Source organism: Schistocerca cancellata, chromosome 4, assembly GCF_023864275.1.
Source record: "Schistocerca cancellata isolate TAMUIC-IGC-003103 chromosome 4, iqSchCanc2.1, whole genome shotgun sequence".
Lineage (NCBI taxonomy): Eukaryota > Metazoa > Arthropoda > Insecta > Orthoptera > Acrididae > Schistocerca > Schistocerca cancellata.
Window position 1 is genome coordinate 249910591 of NC_064629.1, and position 16802 is coordinate 249927392.

A 16802-nucleotide genomic window follows, 5' to 3' on the forward strand; every position below is an offset into this window, starting at 1 on the left:
GGAAATAATGAGTGAGGACTTAGCTGAATAACAGTGGTTCTATTATTTCATTTAACAATTTACCTAAGACTCAACATCGGGAAAAAGTCGACGTACTGAAGTTGAGCTCACGATCATCTTGAAGGTAATACAGAGCAATTTATAAGCTTCTGTAGCAGAACACTGTTTCAAGACAAAGACGTGAGAATTTCAATGCTCCAGATTAAAGGTTGCATGTAGCAGATCCTCTTCCGAAAATTGCATAGCAGTCAGATTACATAGCTTGAAAAGACATAAAAACCCGTTGCGCCAGTAAATATTTGAAGAACTAACACTTAAAAAGTTCGAAAACCGAAAAAATCCAGTAGCAGGAATGCTTTACTTGACTTACCATGCCAGCATTTTAACAGACAGAAACAGTATGAACACTTTATATTGAAAGGCCACGTTATTTCCTCTCCAGCTAGTCTATTATATGCAAGCCTATTCACCTCTTCATAACTGCTACAACTTACATCCATTTGAACCTGCTTATTGTACGTATTCAAAACTTGGTCTCTCTCTGCAGTTTTTATCCTCACACATCCCTATTACCAAATTAACGATTCCTAACCGAACCCTTCTCCTAGTCAAATTATGCCGTAATTTTCTTTTTCCCCGATTAGACTAACTAATTCCTCCTGAGTTGTTCGATCAACCGATTAATTTTCATCATTGTCCTTAAGCATCGTATTTTTGAAGCTTCTGTTCTCTCCTTGTCTGAACTGTTTATACTCCAAATTTAAGCTTCGTATGAGGCTTTTTTCCAGGCCAAGAGCACCAGAAAATTCTTCCTAACATATTTATGTTCGATGTTAACAAATTCTTCCTTGTCATAAATGCTTATCTTGCTATCGCCAACTGCATTTTGTGTTCCCTCTGTTTCGACCATTGTCAATTATTTTGCTGCTCAAATAGCAATACTCATCTACTACTTCCATTGTCTCATTCCCTGATCTAAACCACTCAGTATCGCCTGATTTAATCCCATTACCTTTTTTTCCCTTGATGTTCATCTTACGATGATTCACTGCTGTTCATGCCTTTTGCCATCTCGATTTTTTTTTCGTGATGACTACTCCTTCCAGAACCGTCTCCATCAGGAGATCTGAACAGGGAACTATATTACTTCCAGAATACTTTACACAAGAAGAGACCACCGTCATTCAGTGATACAGTTGAGCTGTATGCTCTCAGAAAGTGTTATGGCTATAGTTATCCCGTAGAGTCAGACTTTCGCATTACCGACGTATCAATGCTGTGTTGGCTAATGTTAGAAAACCAGAGGAGTCAATCACCCAGACTGTTGCCCCTGCAGTTATTGACTATACCAAACATACCAAACCATTTGGCTTCGTACAGTACAGGAGAAGATGATAGGAAACTTAAGATTTCTACGAAACATTAACAAGCCGTTATATCACTAGCATCACTATTCGCCAAACTGTGTGTGGAACTGTCGGTTTCCTAGTTGTTGTGGTTTTGGATGTGTAGCAGAAATGGGAGTACTTTACAGTGATAATTTAAAGGACGGTACTACCACATATCAAAGCTACACCTTTCCTACGAATTCGAAATTACAGTAGAAATGTAAAATCTACTGTGCGAAGTATCATTGATTTGATGCATAAAACCGAAGGTCTATAGCCGGCCGGTGTGGCCTTGCGGTTCTAGCGCTTCAGTTTGGAACCGCGTGACCGCTACGGTCGCAGGTTCGAATCCTGCCTCGGGCATGGATGTGTGTGATGTCCTTAGGTTAGTTAGGTTTAATTAGTTCTAAGTTCTAGGCGACTGATGACCTCAGCAGTTAAGTCGCATAGTGCTCAGAGCCATTTGAACCATTTGAAGGTCTATATCGTTAGCGCTAGAGGACTCTTCAGTTTTGGTAAGCGCCTTGTGCCCTTTCTGGAGACAGACTAACAACAATATGTATTTCTTCCCTTTCAGCCTGTTAAGAGCTCGTTCACTTCTTGCAACACAGAATTGCGACACAGGAAAGATCTGGACCAACACAGTAGAATTCAGTGTTGTCGGTACAATATTCGTTTTAAAAGTATAAGACTACACCTGGAAATGGAGCTTAACACTTATTTATATGGAAATTTCATCGATTTCGATACGTTATCTTTTGATAAAATTTACATGAAAATTCAGTGACTTTCAAGCGCGAGCAAAATACAGAATATTTATGGAAATCCGGAATGTTTAAGTGGGGATTAAGAATGAATTGAATTTCTCATTGCATATGCCACGTTGTTCTTAATGGTTGGGCGAGAGGGGGTTCACTATGTTCATGATCCTGGATAGTGTAACGTTTCGTCTGTGTCGATACCAGCCTTAGAAAAGTGACCACGTATACTCTGCAAGCCTTTATGCAGCAGTGACTGAGCTACTGTACAAGTGTCAACCGTAGCGTTAGGTTATCGAATTGGTAGTATGTATGTGGTGTCTCTTCCTGGAGCTGTCACTATGTTCACTATGTTCATGATCCTGGATAGTGTAACGTTTCGTCTGTGTCGATACCAGCCTTAGAAAAGCGACCACGTATACTCTGCAAGCCTTTATGCAGCAGTGACTGAGCTACTGTACAAGTGTCAACCGTAGCGTTAGGTTATCGAATTGGTAGTATGTATGTGGTGTCTCTTCCTGGAGCTGTCACTGACGAATGGTGGGCTGACTACCAGCTGCTGGACTCTTACGTCTCAGGCGACACAGTCACCCTAAGAGGTGACAACTATGTCCAGCCTTCTGGGGACCACTGGCGGACTTCTTGTCTATGGAAACAAAGTTTTCCATGAAAAGGTATGTGTTTAAATAAAGGTGCTAGTGTTTCTGCTACACAGAATACAGTTTGAACTTTAACTTATGGAATAAGTGGGGTCAGTGTTTCCAGAAGGTCTGTCCACCCCATTGTTTGTTTAAATAAAGAAGCAAGTGGTGAGACTAATTCTCAAGTGGTGAGACTAAGAATTAGGAGAAGCAATGATCATACACCACAGAGTGAATATTAACTTATAGAAGGACTCATCCAGTACCTCAAATCTGGGCCAGCTTACCGGATTTCTACACTGTTATAAATTGCCTGACATGCCTGAGCTGGATTGTGATGTCATAGATAGTTGTCAGTACGCCCTGGTGTTCAATGGCCATCTGGTATTCCAGGTAAGCCATCTTGGATTCTGACGTCATAGTTAGGCTGGTGCTTGTATTCCAAGTCTCGGTTTGTGATGTCATAGAACCAGGGCCAGCGTTTCAAGTCAACCTGCGTGACGGTGCGTCATCTTGAACTTCCTTCCAATTTATACTTAAGAGAGCAACAGGAAGAGGAGGAGGAGGATGTAAGTGTTCAACATGCCATCGAAAACGAGTTAATTAGAGACGGAGCAAAAATTTGGCTACTGGAAAGATAGGGAACGAAATAGGCCGTGCCCTTTCAAAGGAACCATGCCGGAATTTTCCTGAAGCGATTTTGGGAAATCACGGGAAACCTAAATCAGGATGGCCTGACGTGGGTCTAAACCGCCATCCTCCCAAATGTGAGTCCAGTGTGGTAACAACTGCGCCACCTCGCTCGGTAGTTTATACTTATGACAACAGTCCTACTTCCATAGGAAACTCCCACAACTGGACTATTTTTTGAATTTCCCGCCAATATGAATTTCTCACCATTTTATTCATAGGACAATTGGGCTTTGTCAGAGGGAGGAAGGGTTGGGAAAATCCCATGACTCATCGATGACGTCTTCGGTGCTTTGCACCAGAACCGGCGCAGAATATCTACTGGTTACAAATTAACTGTATATGATCGAGTCAACATCTTCTTTTCCCTAGCGTTTACCCCGTCTATTGTGGGACTCTTTTTAACGATACGCAAAATTTTGGTTTATTATTAAACTTTGTAGCTATGTGCCCTTACTGGCGCTACAGTCCCCAAGGTAATATAAGGAAGGGAAGCCATGTGCACCACCTGTTCGTGAATAGTCAAAACTTTGTGTTGAGTCTCATTTCTCTATTTGCTTACCATACTCTCGGAAGCGGAAATTGGAGAGAAGCCTAGCATTTGCATAAACAAGCATGGGACACCAGCCCACTCACCTTAATCCACCGCGTGGATTCTATCCTTGTCTGGCCACCCCTGTCTCGCAAGCCGGTTCACTGCACTATACGAGCAGGTCATACACATGATTGAGTAAGTATGGTAAGAAATACACCAATGCGATGTGGCTCTACCCTACTTTGACTAAATACACGATATTGTTGTGACTTGGCAAGACAGCCAAGTCACTATGCGAGGATGCCGAAAAGCACGCGTTAAGCTCACGCAGACTGGCGTGAGGTCTGGAACAGTAAAGTAGTTGAGTCTAGTAAGAAAAGAACGTAGTTTCTGGAATACTTAACTTTAATCCATAATTGCTGTACATCGCTCTTGATGATACATAAGTGCAATCTCAATATACACTGGTAATGGCGCCTTGCTAGGTCGTAGCAAATGACGTAGCTGAAGGCTATGCTAACTATCGTCTCGGCAATTGAGAGCGTATTTGTCAGTGTAGCTTCGCTAGCAAAGTCGGCTGTACAACTGGGGGCGAGTGCTAGGATCTGTCTCTAGACCTGCCGTGTGGCGGCGCTCGGTCTGCAATCACTGACAGTGGCGACACGCGGGTCCGACGTATACTAACGGACCGCGGCCGATTTAAAGGCTACCACCTAGCAAGTGTGGTGTCTGGCGGTGACACCAAAGATATCGCACCCAACAGTTCCACAATAAATAACTTTTTACTAATTAAATATATTTGTAAACTATTTTGATTTAAACGAAAAGTAGCCGGGAGTCATTAGCTGAAGACCGCCGTGTTTTCCTAACTTCATCAATGAAAGAGATACAGGCGTTCATTTTCAAAAAATTATCAAACGACAAAAATTGCGGAATAAAAATTTATAGGAAAAGGGGCTTTGTGTGTTGTAATTGTAGCCGTTTGAATGACGTACCAGCCAAGTGTTGACGCATCTCACCACGGAAACCTGCGCCATCAGGTAAATAAATATGCAGAGTCATATTCGATCTTTAGCCATTACGAAATTTTAAAAACGTCAAAGAATATTTAGCGAGACCAGGCAATGCCTGCAGGGGGAGCGACTGTTGAAATTAAGTTTTTGAAAACAGCCACAGGTTGTAGTTAGTAGTTTTTATTTTCCGGTTTCGCTCTTCAAATGAACAAGAGTATCAACAGAATACACGTTGTAAAAGATACTAATTGAGATAATATGGAACACTTACCTGCCGTATTATCATAAGACATATTTTGAAAAAACGATGACTGGAATGCATATCTGTAAAGATATTTCAAACATGTATTTTTGTAATGTGTTTTGAAAGATATTTTAATTTTTAAAGATGTCTTTTTTGAAAGATAAGCAGATACGTACAGATATGTCTATACACACACTACAGATACGTACAGATATGTCTGTACATACGCCGATAAAAGAGGCGCCTAAAATGTAAATTTCGTTTCCTGTAGTTGTAATTTATCTTTGCATACACTGTACCAGGGACGTTACAAGTACTGTTGTATAGTTAATTTAATCTTTGGCGTTGTTAATGTCAGCATTTACTACTGTACTTTAAACGTAAGTTTAAGTACTATAGTACAGCCAGTTTAATCTTCAGCGCTGTTAACCAACTTTAACCGCAATCTTAATTGTTGTCAGCCAATTTTAAACGTAAGTCACCATACTAGAAACAGAATATGTACTTTACGTAATGTTAGTGTAAGTTTTCCTTATTCTATCTATTTGTGGTTTTTACAGTATATTTCTGATTGAGTTCCTGCTCATTTGAAGAGCTGTTTTCAAAAAGTTAGTCAAAGAAAATGTTCAGTTGGCATAAAGCGTACGGCAATTAACGTCTAACTCCAATTATGTTTTAAAAAATCATCTGGTATCCATAGCGACAGTTGATACACAGCGCGACAACTTCCATTTCCAATGTAATTTTTATTCCTTAATTTATTGCCTACAGAAGAGTTACATCACTGAACTACTAGGTGTGTTTTTTTTAGTAAGTACAGTTTGAAATAAAAATGAAACAAGTAGACAATTTTAACAATTTTATTTTTACATGCAAGCCTGTACTTTAATCCTGTTCTGTAATCTACTTTTCTACATTATTCCCATCAATATTAAGATACTTATCATATCGTACGGTCAGTTTTGGAATATCATCCTCGTAAAAATCTTCCGCCTGATTAGACAACAATAGCATAACGCACACTTCTTGACACTTGAGGAAACTCATCACATAACGTCGAACTAGTAAAGCGTCTGTTCTCTCCCACTTTCTGCGCCAAATCGTCAGTAATGACTGAAGATCACCCGTGTCATCCCTACCGCCATCATTAAAAACTCTCACCCATTTTCGTACCATCACAACAATCATAATGTTTTCTCCATATACTGCACTGATACGGGAATGAGTTTCAGCCGCTTCCATGCCTTTAGCGCTAAGAAAACGGATCACATCGCGTATTTCACAGTCAGGGGGATTCTCAGTCGGAGGAGTGATTTCAGATACTCGGAAAACAAATGTAAACACTTCGAATATTCGCGGGAATTACGTAGAAAAGTAGACTAAAGTGCAGGCTTTTATGCAAAAATAAAATTGCTAAGAAAAGTCCACTTATTTTATTTTTATTTCAAAACGATACTTACTTGAAAGAAACCGCCTCGTAGTTCCACTGAGATATGGATTTATGACGCAAAAAATAACATGGTTCCATTTAAATCGTGATTGATACTGAAGTCGGACTGATTAATAAAGTTACCGAAACGTGTTAGTGTATCACGTAGAGATAATTTCAAAATCTGTCACAGTAGCAGTACATATGTTTTGGCGATTATTATCGAACCAACTGGTTCGTTCTCGAGCCTGAACCATTCAGAATGGACCGAAAGTGCCTGATCTTAGTGACAACCATCTAAAATTCACAATACATGCATCACACAATGACGATAGATAAATGTCATAATTTATATCTGTTCACTATGCACATCAGAATCAGACCTCAACTACAACCTTCACACATTGAGCATTAAACGCCTCACTGGACCGTCAGTGTACTTGATGATTTGCATCTCGCCATCTTGTCGAAAGTAAACATTATAAGCGCTGCATCATTTTAAATGTCAGTGTTTTATTTTGTTAGTCCCTGGTATCTGTTCATAAGACTTCAAAATTATTTCATCAATAATTTTCATTAACAGTAATAAAAAAATACTCAACACAATTTGTCGTATTGTCTTTTAATGATAAGTTTACTCTTAGAGTGCAAGCACCTTACTGTTAATAACATGTTTATTAACATGTTACATTTTGCACATCCCACACATCGTCTTTGCTGTGTTTATCTCCTTGATCAATTTTTAAGGAATGATATCTTTCCATCTTTGCTTAATGATAATCTTTGCGTCGTAAACAAAAATACCAAATGCATAGCACATGTGTGCTAAGAATAGTATGAAGTAAGCCACAATAATATATTTACAATATGTGCACCGAGTGGAATCAACAACATTTACAGGGTGAAGAAAAATTCGAGCACTCGGACATCGCGGCGCGATTCCTTACATACTGGCAATATAAAAACGTATCTCACAAAATTTCGTCCTGCGCATATTTCGGGCAGTATATGGACGTTAAAGATTGGTAATCTGGCAACACCGTACTCACGTTTACGGTAAGTACCCCTGTCAAGATATAGCATAGTGTTGTGCAGGTGGTGCAGTGGATAGTGGACAGTGTTTTGGGTTAGCATGCAAGAGGTCGAGGGTTCCATTCTGAGTCATGAGGTATTTGCTAATATTTGCTAAAAGCAGTCTGTGTGGTACGGCATCTGGCGTCTTAATCGCCATACAGCGATTACAGTGGGTCTACGACAAAAGATTTGCAGTAACGTATTACGAACACTGAAATGGAAATACGATTTTTTCATTGGTCAGCTTTTAAAGAAACCTTTTGCATGTCGTGGACGCGAATTGTTTCGCAGCACTGCATCTACTAGAGTCCAAATTTGTTTTCTGTGTACCCTCCCCCAATGGCCCCATCGATTAATACCAACTATTATTCTTGCCACGCTCAGATAATTTACAGTCCGTTAGGGTCTTACCTCACCAGTAGGGCTAGCAGCTTTGCAAATAATTTCGATGGGACCATTGGGGGAGGGCACGCAAAAAACAGATTTGGAATCTAGCAGTTGCGGTGGTGCGGGACAATTTGCGTCCACGACGTGCAAAAGTATTCTTCAAAAGCTGCACAACGAAAACGATTTTTCTTCAATTTCTGTGGTCGTAGTATGTAGCTGCAAATGTTTTGTAGAAGACCCAGTGTAATCACTGTATGACGATTAAGAGGCCAGATACCGTACCACGCAGACTACTTTTAGCATATCAAAACAAATATTCTCGACTCAGAAACGAACCATCGACCTCCTGCATGCCAACCGAAAACACTGTCCACTGCACCAGCTGCACAGCACTTGTGTATTTGCTGACAGAGGTTGTTACCGTGCATGTGATTACAGTGCTGCCAGACTGACAATCTTAAACGTACATTTACTGCCCGAAATTCGCGCAGGACGAACTTATGTGAAATCCGAGTGCACCCTGTATATCAAGCTAGAAAACTAGATGGACCACAACTCAACAAATCACCATCCACTGGAACTTACGTAAGCGAACACAGCTACTTAGCATCACATGTAAAAAATGCAAGCACATTAGAGTATCTTTATTAATGAAACAACTTATAACGTGGCGCTAGATACTCTTGTGCAGTGTGGAACAGACGACATGCTGTTGGTCAAAATACCTGTGTAACGAAAAATATTAGCCATCTGAAGATCGGCATGGTAGCCGGAACCGGTTGTGGTACTAAAATAAAACATTTAAAAAGTATTTGTGGCTGGTTGCGTCATTTTCCAACAAGGTTTTAAGTTAGATGTGCAGGGCAATGCCACTCAACAATTTTGTACATGGAGTGTGTTGTGGTTGGCAGGAGAGCCGACACCGTGTTACTAGAGGAGGCGGAAAGGCACGCGTTCTAGCTCACGCAGGCTGGCATTGCGTAGCAACAAAGCGCAGAACGGTAGCAAGGACAGGGTCGGCAGCAGCGGCTGTAGCTACACGACGAAAATCAATCGGAAACGATTCGACCACGTCATCGGTTTCCGCATCAATGAACATGCAAGCAAATTCAGAGGAATCGAATGCCCTATCCTCAGTAACAGGTAAGCTGGACAACGCATCGGCGTTTCCGTGCTTAGCAGTGGACCGATACAAGATATTGTAGCGGTACTGCGAGAGGAAAATAGACCAGCGAATGAATTTCTGCACTGTACGTGGAGGTACAGGCTTGGTCGGATGAAAAAGCGATGTCAAAGGTTTGTGGTCCGTGATTATGGTAAAGTGACGACCATACAAGAAATCATGAAACTTTGTAACACCAAATACGAGAGCCAATGCTTCTTTCTCGATCTGTGAATAATTTCTTTGCGCAGACGAGAGCAATTTGGACGCAAAGGCAATAGGGCGATCGTGCGATCCATCTTTGTGCGCAAGCACAGCACCGATCCCGAAATCCGATGCCTCCACCATCAACAAAAGGGGCTTCTGGGGATCGAATGCCGTAAGGCAAATATTGGAAAGCAACGCCGATTTCAACTGGCGAAAGGCGCGTTCGCATTCCGTCGTCCAGACGAATGGAATACCTTTACGGCGTAAGCGATGAAGCGGAGCTGAAATGGAAGAGGCATGTGGCACATATCTGTTATAGTAATTTATTTTTCCCAGCACACTCTGTAGCTACTTCAAATTCTGCGGCGAAGGCAATTCTTGTATGGCACGAAGGTGCGTGGGACTGGGATGTATGCCTTGGGCATTGAGTACATGTCCCAGGTATGGCAAATCACGAGCAAAAACACACATTTGTTCTTCCGCAAGCGAAGACCATTTTGTCGCAAGACCTGAAATAATGTTCTGAGATTGGCCAAATGTTCTTCTTCCATCTTTCCAGAGATTACAATATCGTCCAGATAATATGCTGCAGTAAGGACCGATGCACAAACAGTTTGTAGATATTGCTGAAACAATGCAGGGGGCAGATGCACACCCGAATGTCAGTCGTTTGAATTGATACAACCCAAGATGCGTGTTAACCACCAAAATGCGCTGGGATTCTTTGTCCACCGGTATTTGCAAGTACGCATCTGCGAGGTCCAACTTCGAAAAATATTTACCTGGGCACAGTTTGTCAAAAAGATCTTCCGGGTAGGGTAAGGGAAAAGTTGCAATCACTAGTTGTGGATTCACTGTTGCCTTGAAGTCCACACAAAGTCTCAATTTTCCCGAAGGTTTTGGCAAAATTACTAAGGGTGATGCCCAGAGAGAAGCCTGCACACGTTCAATTACACCTTGTGATTCCAAATCGTGTAATGTCTTTGCGACCTCATCACACAATGCGTGGGGAACATTGAGCGCTCTGAAAAATTTCTGTTGGGCGTTTACTTTCAGTTCCAAATGTGCTTTATAGTTCTTGGCGCAACCGAGGCAAAAATGTCTGCAAATACTTCACATAGACGAGAAACACTGTCAGAAGGCACAGTCTGGTTCACTGATAGGACCTGATTTACTATAGACAAGTTTAACAACTGAAATAAATCGAAACCAAACAAGTTCACTGTAGAAGAAGAACGAAGGACGTAAAATGACACAAGTTTTGTTTGTCCTTTGTCTGTTGCAAGAAGGCTGCACTGTCCTAACACAGGGATATCTTGACCTTAATAGCTAGTTAACTTAACATTTGCGGCACGCAACGGAGGTGTACCCAGCAGTTTGTAAGTGTCTTGATTAATCAGTGAAACTGCAGCCCCGGTATCAAGTTGGAATGGTATCACTTTGCCGTTAATGTCCAAGTCCACAAAAAGTTTATTGTCCTGCTGACGACAAGAGCGACTGTCTCGTGCAACGTGAACTGACACTGGTACAAAATCACTTGCGACTTGACGGGAGTTCTGGCAATGTCGATGCACACTATTTGTGGGATGAATACAGTCACTGTTAGAGAGAGTGGCACTGGGCGGAGTGGAATGAACTACATGAATTTCCATGGACGAAGTTTCGCGAGCCTGAGTATCCTTGGTTCGATTCCGATTCCAGCGCGAAGCAAAGGGCCTGGAATGGTTTTGAGCTTCCGATCTGAGCTTTTTCCGTCAAACACTCTGAACATGTCCTTTTTTATTACAATAAAAGCAAATAGCTTGGCGTGACGGGCAATTCTCATGCGAATGTCTAGTAGCGCACTGCGGGCAGGATTTGAGCACTGCATTTGCTTGCCGGCGTGGCACACCTGGCTGAGAGCCTGGCGGCAGCGGCGCAGCCGGGCGCAAGGGCTGTTTGCTCTGTGCAGCTCGTCCGGCGGGCCGGTTAACCTGACACACGGCTGGTGAAGTTTCAAATGATTCCTGATCAAAGTCAAGTGTGTCCTGCCAATCCAATATGTCCATCACTTGTTGAAGGGAGGGATTGACTAGCTTCAAAATCTGTTCCCTTATACGAACATCAGAAACGTTCTGTGCAATTGCATCATGTACCATAGTATCTGAATAAGGGAGTCCACATTGACACTCAAAAGCACAATCCCTAGTAAGGCCTTGCAAGTTTGCAACCCACTCCCGATTAGTCTGACCTGCCGTACGTTTTGTACGAAAGAAGGTATACCTTTTTGCAACTACATTGACTGATTCTTTGAAATATATATCTAATGCAGACAAAATTTCTTCGTAGGAGAGTTGCTACATCACGTCGGGGAAATAATTTGACTATCACACGGTACGTGTTCACCCAGACTGATGATAAAAAGGCTGCCGCTCGTTACCTTGAATTCTGTAGGCGGCGAGATGGAATCCAAATTGGCGTGGCCACTCTGTCCAGCTTTCCAGTGCAGCATCAAAAGGTCGAAAAGTTGGTGCAACAGCGTGTTGTGGCTGCGTTAGTGGTGGAGCGGCAGCTGCCGCGTCGTTTTGCATTGCACGTTGACCCTGGACAAGCTGTCCAAGGGCAAACAGTAATGCCTGCGTCTGCTGATTCTGTAAGCGATAAATTCGGGCAGTACATCTGGAGATTGTGGCGAAGCCATTACACAAGTAAATCAGGGCAGTATAGTTAAGAACGCGGTTTTGCCTCGTCGCCACTGTTGTGGTTGGCAGGAGAGCCAAAACCGTGTTACTAGAGGAGGCCGAAAGGCACGCGTTCTAGCTCACACAGGCTGGTGTGAGGTCTGGAACAGGACAAAGAAATTAGAATTTATAAAAACGGACGTAGCTGGTGGAATACTTAACTTTAATCCATTAATGATGAACGTCGCTCTTGACGGTACATGATTCACAATATCAATAGTAACTGAATATGGCGCCTTGCTAGGTCGTAGCAAATGACGTAGCTGAAGGCTATGCTAACTATCGTCTCGGCAAATGAGAGCGTATTTTGTCAGTGAACCATCGCTAGCAAAGTCGGGGGCGAGTGCTAGGAAGTCTCTCTAGACCTGCCGTGTGACGGCGCTCGGTCTGCAATCACTGATAGTGGCGACACGCGGGTCCGACGTATACTAAAGGACCGCGGCCGATTTAAAGGCTACCACCTAGCTAGCAAGTGTGGCGTCTGGCGGTGACAACACAGAGTGTTTCACTTTGTAAATAAACTCAGCTGGGAGAAATTAGTCACACCCAGGAGGTCTCCTGCAAGTACCGTGTGACACTGCCTCCGACCTTAATAATGTCCTCAATTTGGCGAACCAGAGCCGCCACAATTTTTCTCGGGTATGCCATATCCAGTTGAAGCCACCCATTAATTATCACATCCCGTAAAGCTACAAAAGTGAGGGTCTGTTGATTATTGCGTTTCACCCACTGTTCCAAATACACTGAATCGCCGAAGAAACTGGTATAGGCATGCGTATTCAAATACAGAGATATGTAAACAGGCAGAATACGGCGCTGAGGTCGGCAACGCCTATATAATACAAGTGTCTGGCGTAGTTGTTAGATCGGTTACTGCTGTTACAATGGCAGGTTATCAAGATTTAGGTGAGTTTGAACGTGGTGTTATAGTCGGCTCACGAGCGATGGGACACAGAATCTCCGAGATAGCGTTGAAGTGAGGATCTTCCCATACGACCACTTCACGAGTGTACCGTGAATATCAGGAATCCGGTAAAACATCAAATCTCCGACGTCGCTGCGGCCAGAAAAACAGAATCTTTCAGTGTCACAGAAGTGCAACCCTTCCGTAAACTGCTGCAGACTTCAATGCTGGGCCGTCAACAAGTGTCACTGTGCGAACTATTCAACGAAACATCATCGATATGGGCTTTCAGAGCCGAAGGCCCACTCGTGTACCCTTGATAACTACACGATATTAAGGAGGTGTACTAGTTTCTTTGGCCCTTCAGTGTAGTAGGCGACAGGAGATTAATTTCGAGTGATTTAAAGGGATAGGTGAGGTGTGGCAGGGACACTGGAAGGCAGGAGGGTCGATAGCATACTCAAAATGAAGCTAGGGAAAAAAGGCCAGCACTTGTCACCGAGAATATTGAAATAAACGTCCTAATTCTTTTTCCCGGTAACCTGTATGCGTCTGCCCAGGTCATAGTGTATAAAAATACTCTGAAATATCACAGACCCACCTAAGACATCAACTACACCCTTCACACACTACGGATTAAGCGCCTCATAAGGTTGTCGGTGTACTTGACGATTTGCATCTCGCTATGTTCCAGAAAATACACATTATAAGTATTGCATCATTTATAAAGAGGTCAAATGGTGATACGTAGGACAGAAGTACACGCCTCCAGTTACCGTCCAGTTCCTGCGTCGTTTAGCCCATTGGCGACGAGCAGCTTGAGGTGTTGCTATGAGCAGTGGCCTTATGCGAGGTATCCTGTCGGGTTTGAAAGATTATTGGTAAAAGCGTGACATTCGTCTCCGGCTGCTGTCGGTTAGGAACCTTTTACGACCATAGTTCCATGGCCGAGATGTAACACTCTGAGTGGTACACCATTCCTCGTAGACACGATGGGCAGTCTCCATTGACACATCAACAAACTGGGAAACTTCATTCGTGATGTGGTCAGAGACGACATCCTCCTCCTGCTATTCTATTACGTCTGCACGCCGACCCATCTTAATCCACTGATCCCACACAACCGATTGGCAATAATGTACTCACTTCACTGCCATGACTTACATCAGCGTTGAAGGGTCACGTGATGGCCTGGTATCAGTACTACAGCACCCCCAGCGTTCCAGTGCGACGAATGTGAGCCTTTAATGGTTGATTAAAATTCGTAAGGTGAACTTAGCTGCTAGTCTGGCGGGTGATATCCACACCAGCTTCGACGCCAGCTTTCCAACTACTACAATATTGACACCTTTTACAAATTAATCGTAATGGACACATGGAAGTAACATACACTGTGTTGATTTCAGGAAATGTCGTACAAAATCACAGCAGAAGCCGCTGAGACCTCAGCCAGCGTGTTTGGCCTGCTCAAGACGCCTGTCCTGCGCCGAAGAACCTTAATCCTCGTCTTCAAATCGTAAGTAATTTCCCGGTAGATAAGTTATGATATATATTTCTCATGACTGCAGTAAAGAGCAATTAAATCAGAGATTCCTACTGTGGTCTTACTTGTTCACGCCCAAATTCATATAGAATTCATCAAATCTACCTCCATTTAATTGCAAAACGACGAACATTATGCACATTCATTTTCGAGTTTATCTTGTTGTTGATGATAGTTCACTGTACCCAGTTGTTGGAAGCCTTCCTCAGGTATCTCTAGTTATTTGCTTAATTCACACACATTACGTTGAGTAATTATTTTAGATTTAAAAAATAAGCAAAATTGCTGAATACATTCCGAGCAAATTCACTATATGCCTGCTCTTTACTACACAATTCTTCCAGCCACAAATCTAAGTAGAGCAGGGAGCGAGTTACTATAACAGTTCAGTGATAGGGTAGTTCTCGTCAGAATCGATAGCAAACTAGCACCGATAACGATGGTTCGGGTATACATCCGACGTCGCAAGACGAAGATGAGAAGATAGAGAAAGAATATGGCAGTCTACTATACTACTTGTAGAAAAGCTACACACATGCTCATTTTGCGGGTTTAAATCACCTCGGGGTATGACCATGCGGTGCATCTGACCTGCGGTCGTCGCACGGTGGCGCTGGCAGCAGTCCACATACGCAGAGGTGTGTTGGTGCATGTCAGAGTACGGTGCAGCGAGTAAGTGTGCTGACGTTTTCAGGCGTGCTAATGGTAACTGTGTGTTTAAAATGGCTCAAAGGACACATATTGATGACGTTATGAGGGTTAGAATACTATGGCCACTGGAGGCTGGTCAAACACAGCAGGTTGAGGCTCGGGCCCTCCGTGTGCCACAAAGTGTGAACCCAAGATTATGGTAACGATTCCAGAGGACAGGAAACGTGTCCAGGCGCTACAGTACGGGACGTCCACAGTGTACAACACCACAAGAAGGCTGATATCTCGCCATCAGAGCCAGCAGACGGCCACGGAGTATTGCAGGTAGCCTTGCTCGGGACCTTACCGCAGCCACTGGAACAGTTGTCTCCAGACACACAGTCTACAGACGACTGAACAGACATGGTTTATCCCCTCGGAGACCTGCAAGGTGCATTCCACTGACCCCTGGTCACAGGAGAGGCCGTAAAGCGTGGTGTCAAGAACACAGTTGATAGTTATTGGAACAGTGGTCCAAGGTTATGTTCACGACGAGTCCAGGTACAGTCTGAACAGTGATTCTCGCCAGGTTTTCATCTGTCGTGAACCAGGAACCAGATACCAACCCCTTAATGTCCTTGAAAGGGACCTGTATGGAGGTCGTGGTCTGATGATGTGGAGTGAGATTATGATTGGTGCACGTACACCCCAGCATGTCTTTGGCAGAGGAACTCTAACAGGTCAGGTGTATCGGAACGTCATTTTGCACCAGTATGTCCGCCTTTTCAGGGGTGCAGTGGGTCCCACCTTCCTCCTGATGGATGATAACGCACGGCCCCACCCAGCTACCATCGTGGAGGAGTATCTTGAAACAGAAGATATCAGGCGAATGGAGTGACCTGTCTGTTCTCCAGACCTAAACCCCATCGAGCGCGTCTGGGATGCTCTCGGTCGACGTATCGAGAACGTCGACGTACGGCTGCACGTCTTCAAACCCTTAGGACACTTCAGGAGCTCCGACAGGCACTGGTGCAAGAATGGGAGGCTATACCCCAGCAGCTGCTCGACTACCTGATCCAGAGAATGCCAACCAATTGTGCGTCCTGTGTACGTGTGCATCATCATCATATCCTGTATCGATGTCGGGGTACATGCGCAGTAAACAGTGGCGTTTTGTAGCACATGTGTTTCGGGACGGTTTTCTCAACTTATCACCAATACCGTGGACTTACAGATCTGTGTCGTGTGTGTTCCCTATGCGCATATGGTATTAGCACAAGTTTTGTGTAGTGCCACGTTATGTGGCACCACTTCTGCAACTATCCTTAATTTATGAGCATGGCTGTAGTTACCACCAAAAATGTTGCAACGTCCATTGATATAAAATGCAACACACATATTTAAAACAGTTTATTTACGAAAGCATTTTGACTTTTGATATAATTGATGTAAATGTTCCCATTCAGTACCTGGTGCG

At 43.3% G+C, this 16802-nt stretch overlaps 1 protein-coding gene across 1 annotated transcript in view; it reads left to right on the plus strand.

Annotated features, from left to right (window-relative positions):
- LOC126184064 (organic cation transporter protein-like) overlaps window positions 1-16802 on the plus strand; it is a 331100-nt gene that overhangs the window by 190514 nt on the left and 123784 nt on the right. The window contains exon 6 of the mRNA XM_049926425.1: window positions 14559-14668. Coding sequence (XP_049782382.1) covers window positions 14559-14668 — 110 coding nt within the window. The remainder of the gene's footprint in view (window positions 1-14558; window positions 14669-16802) is intronic.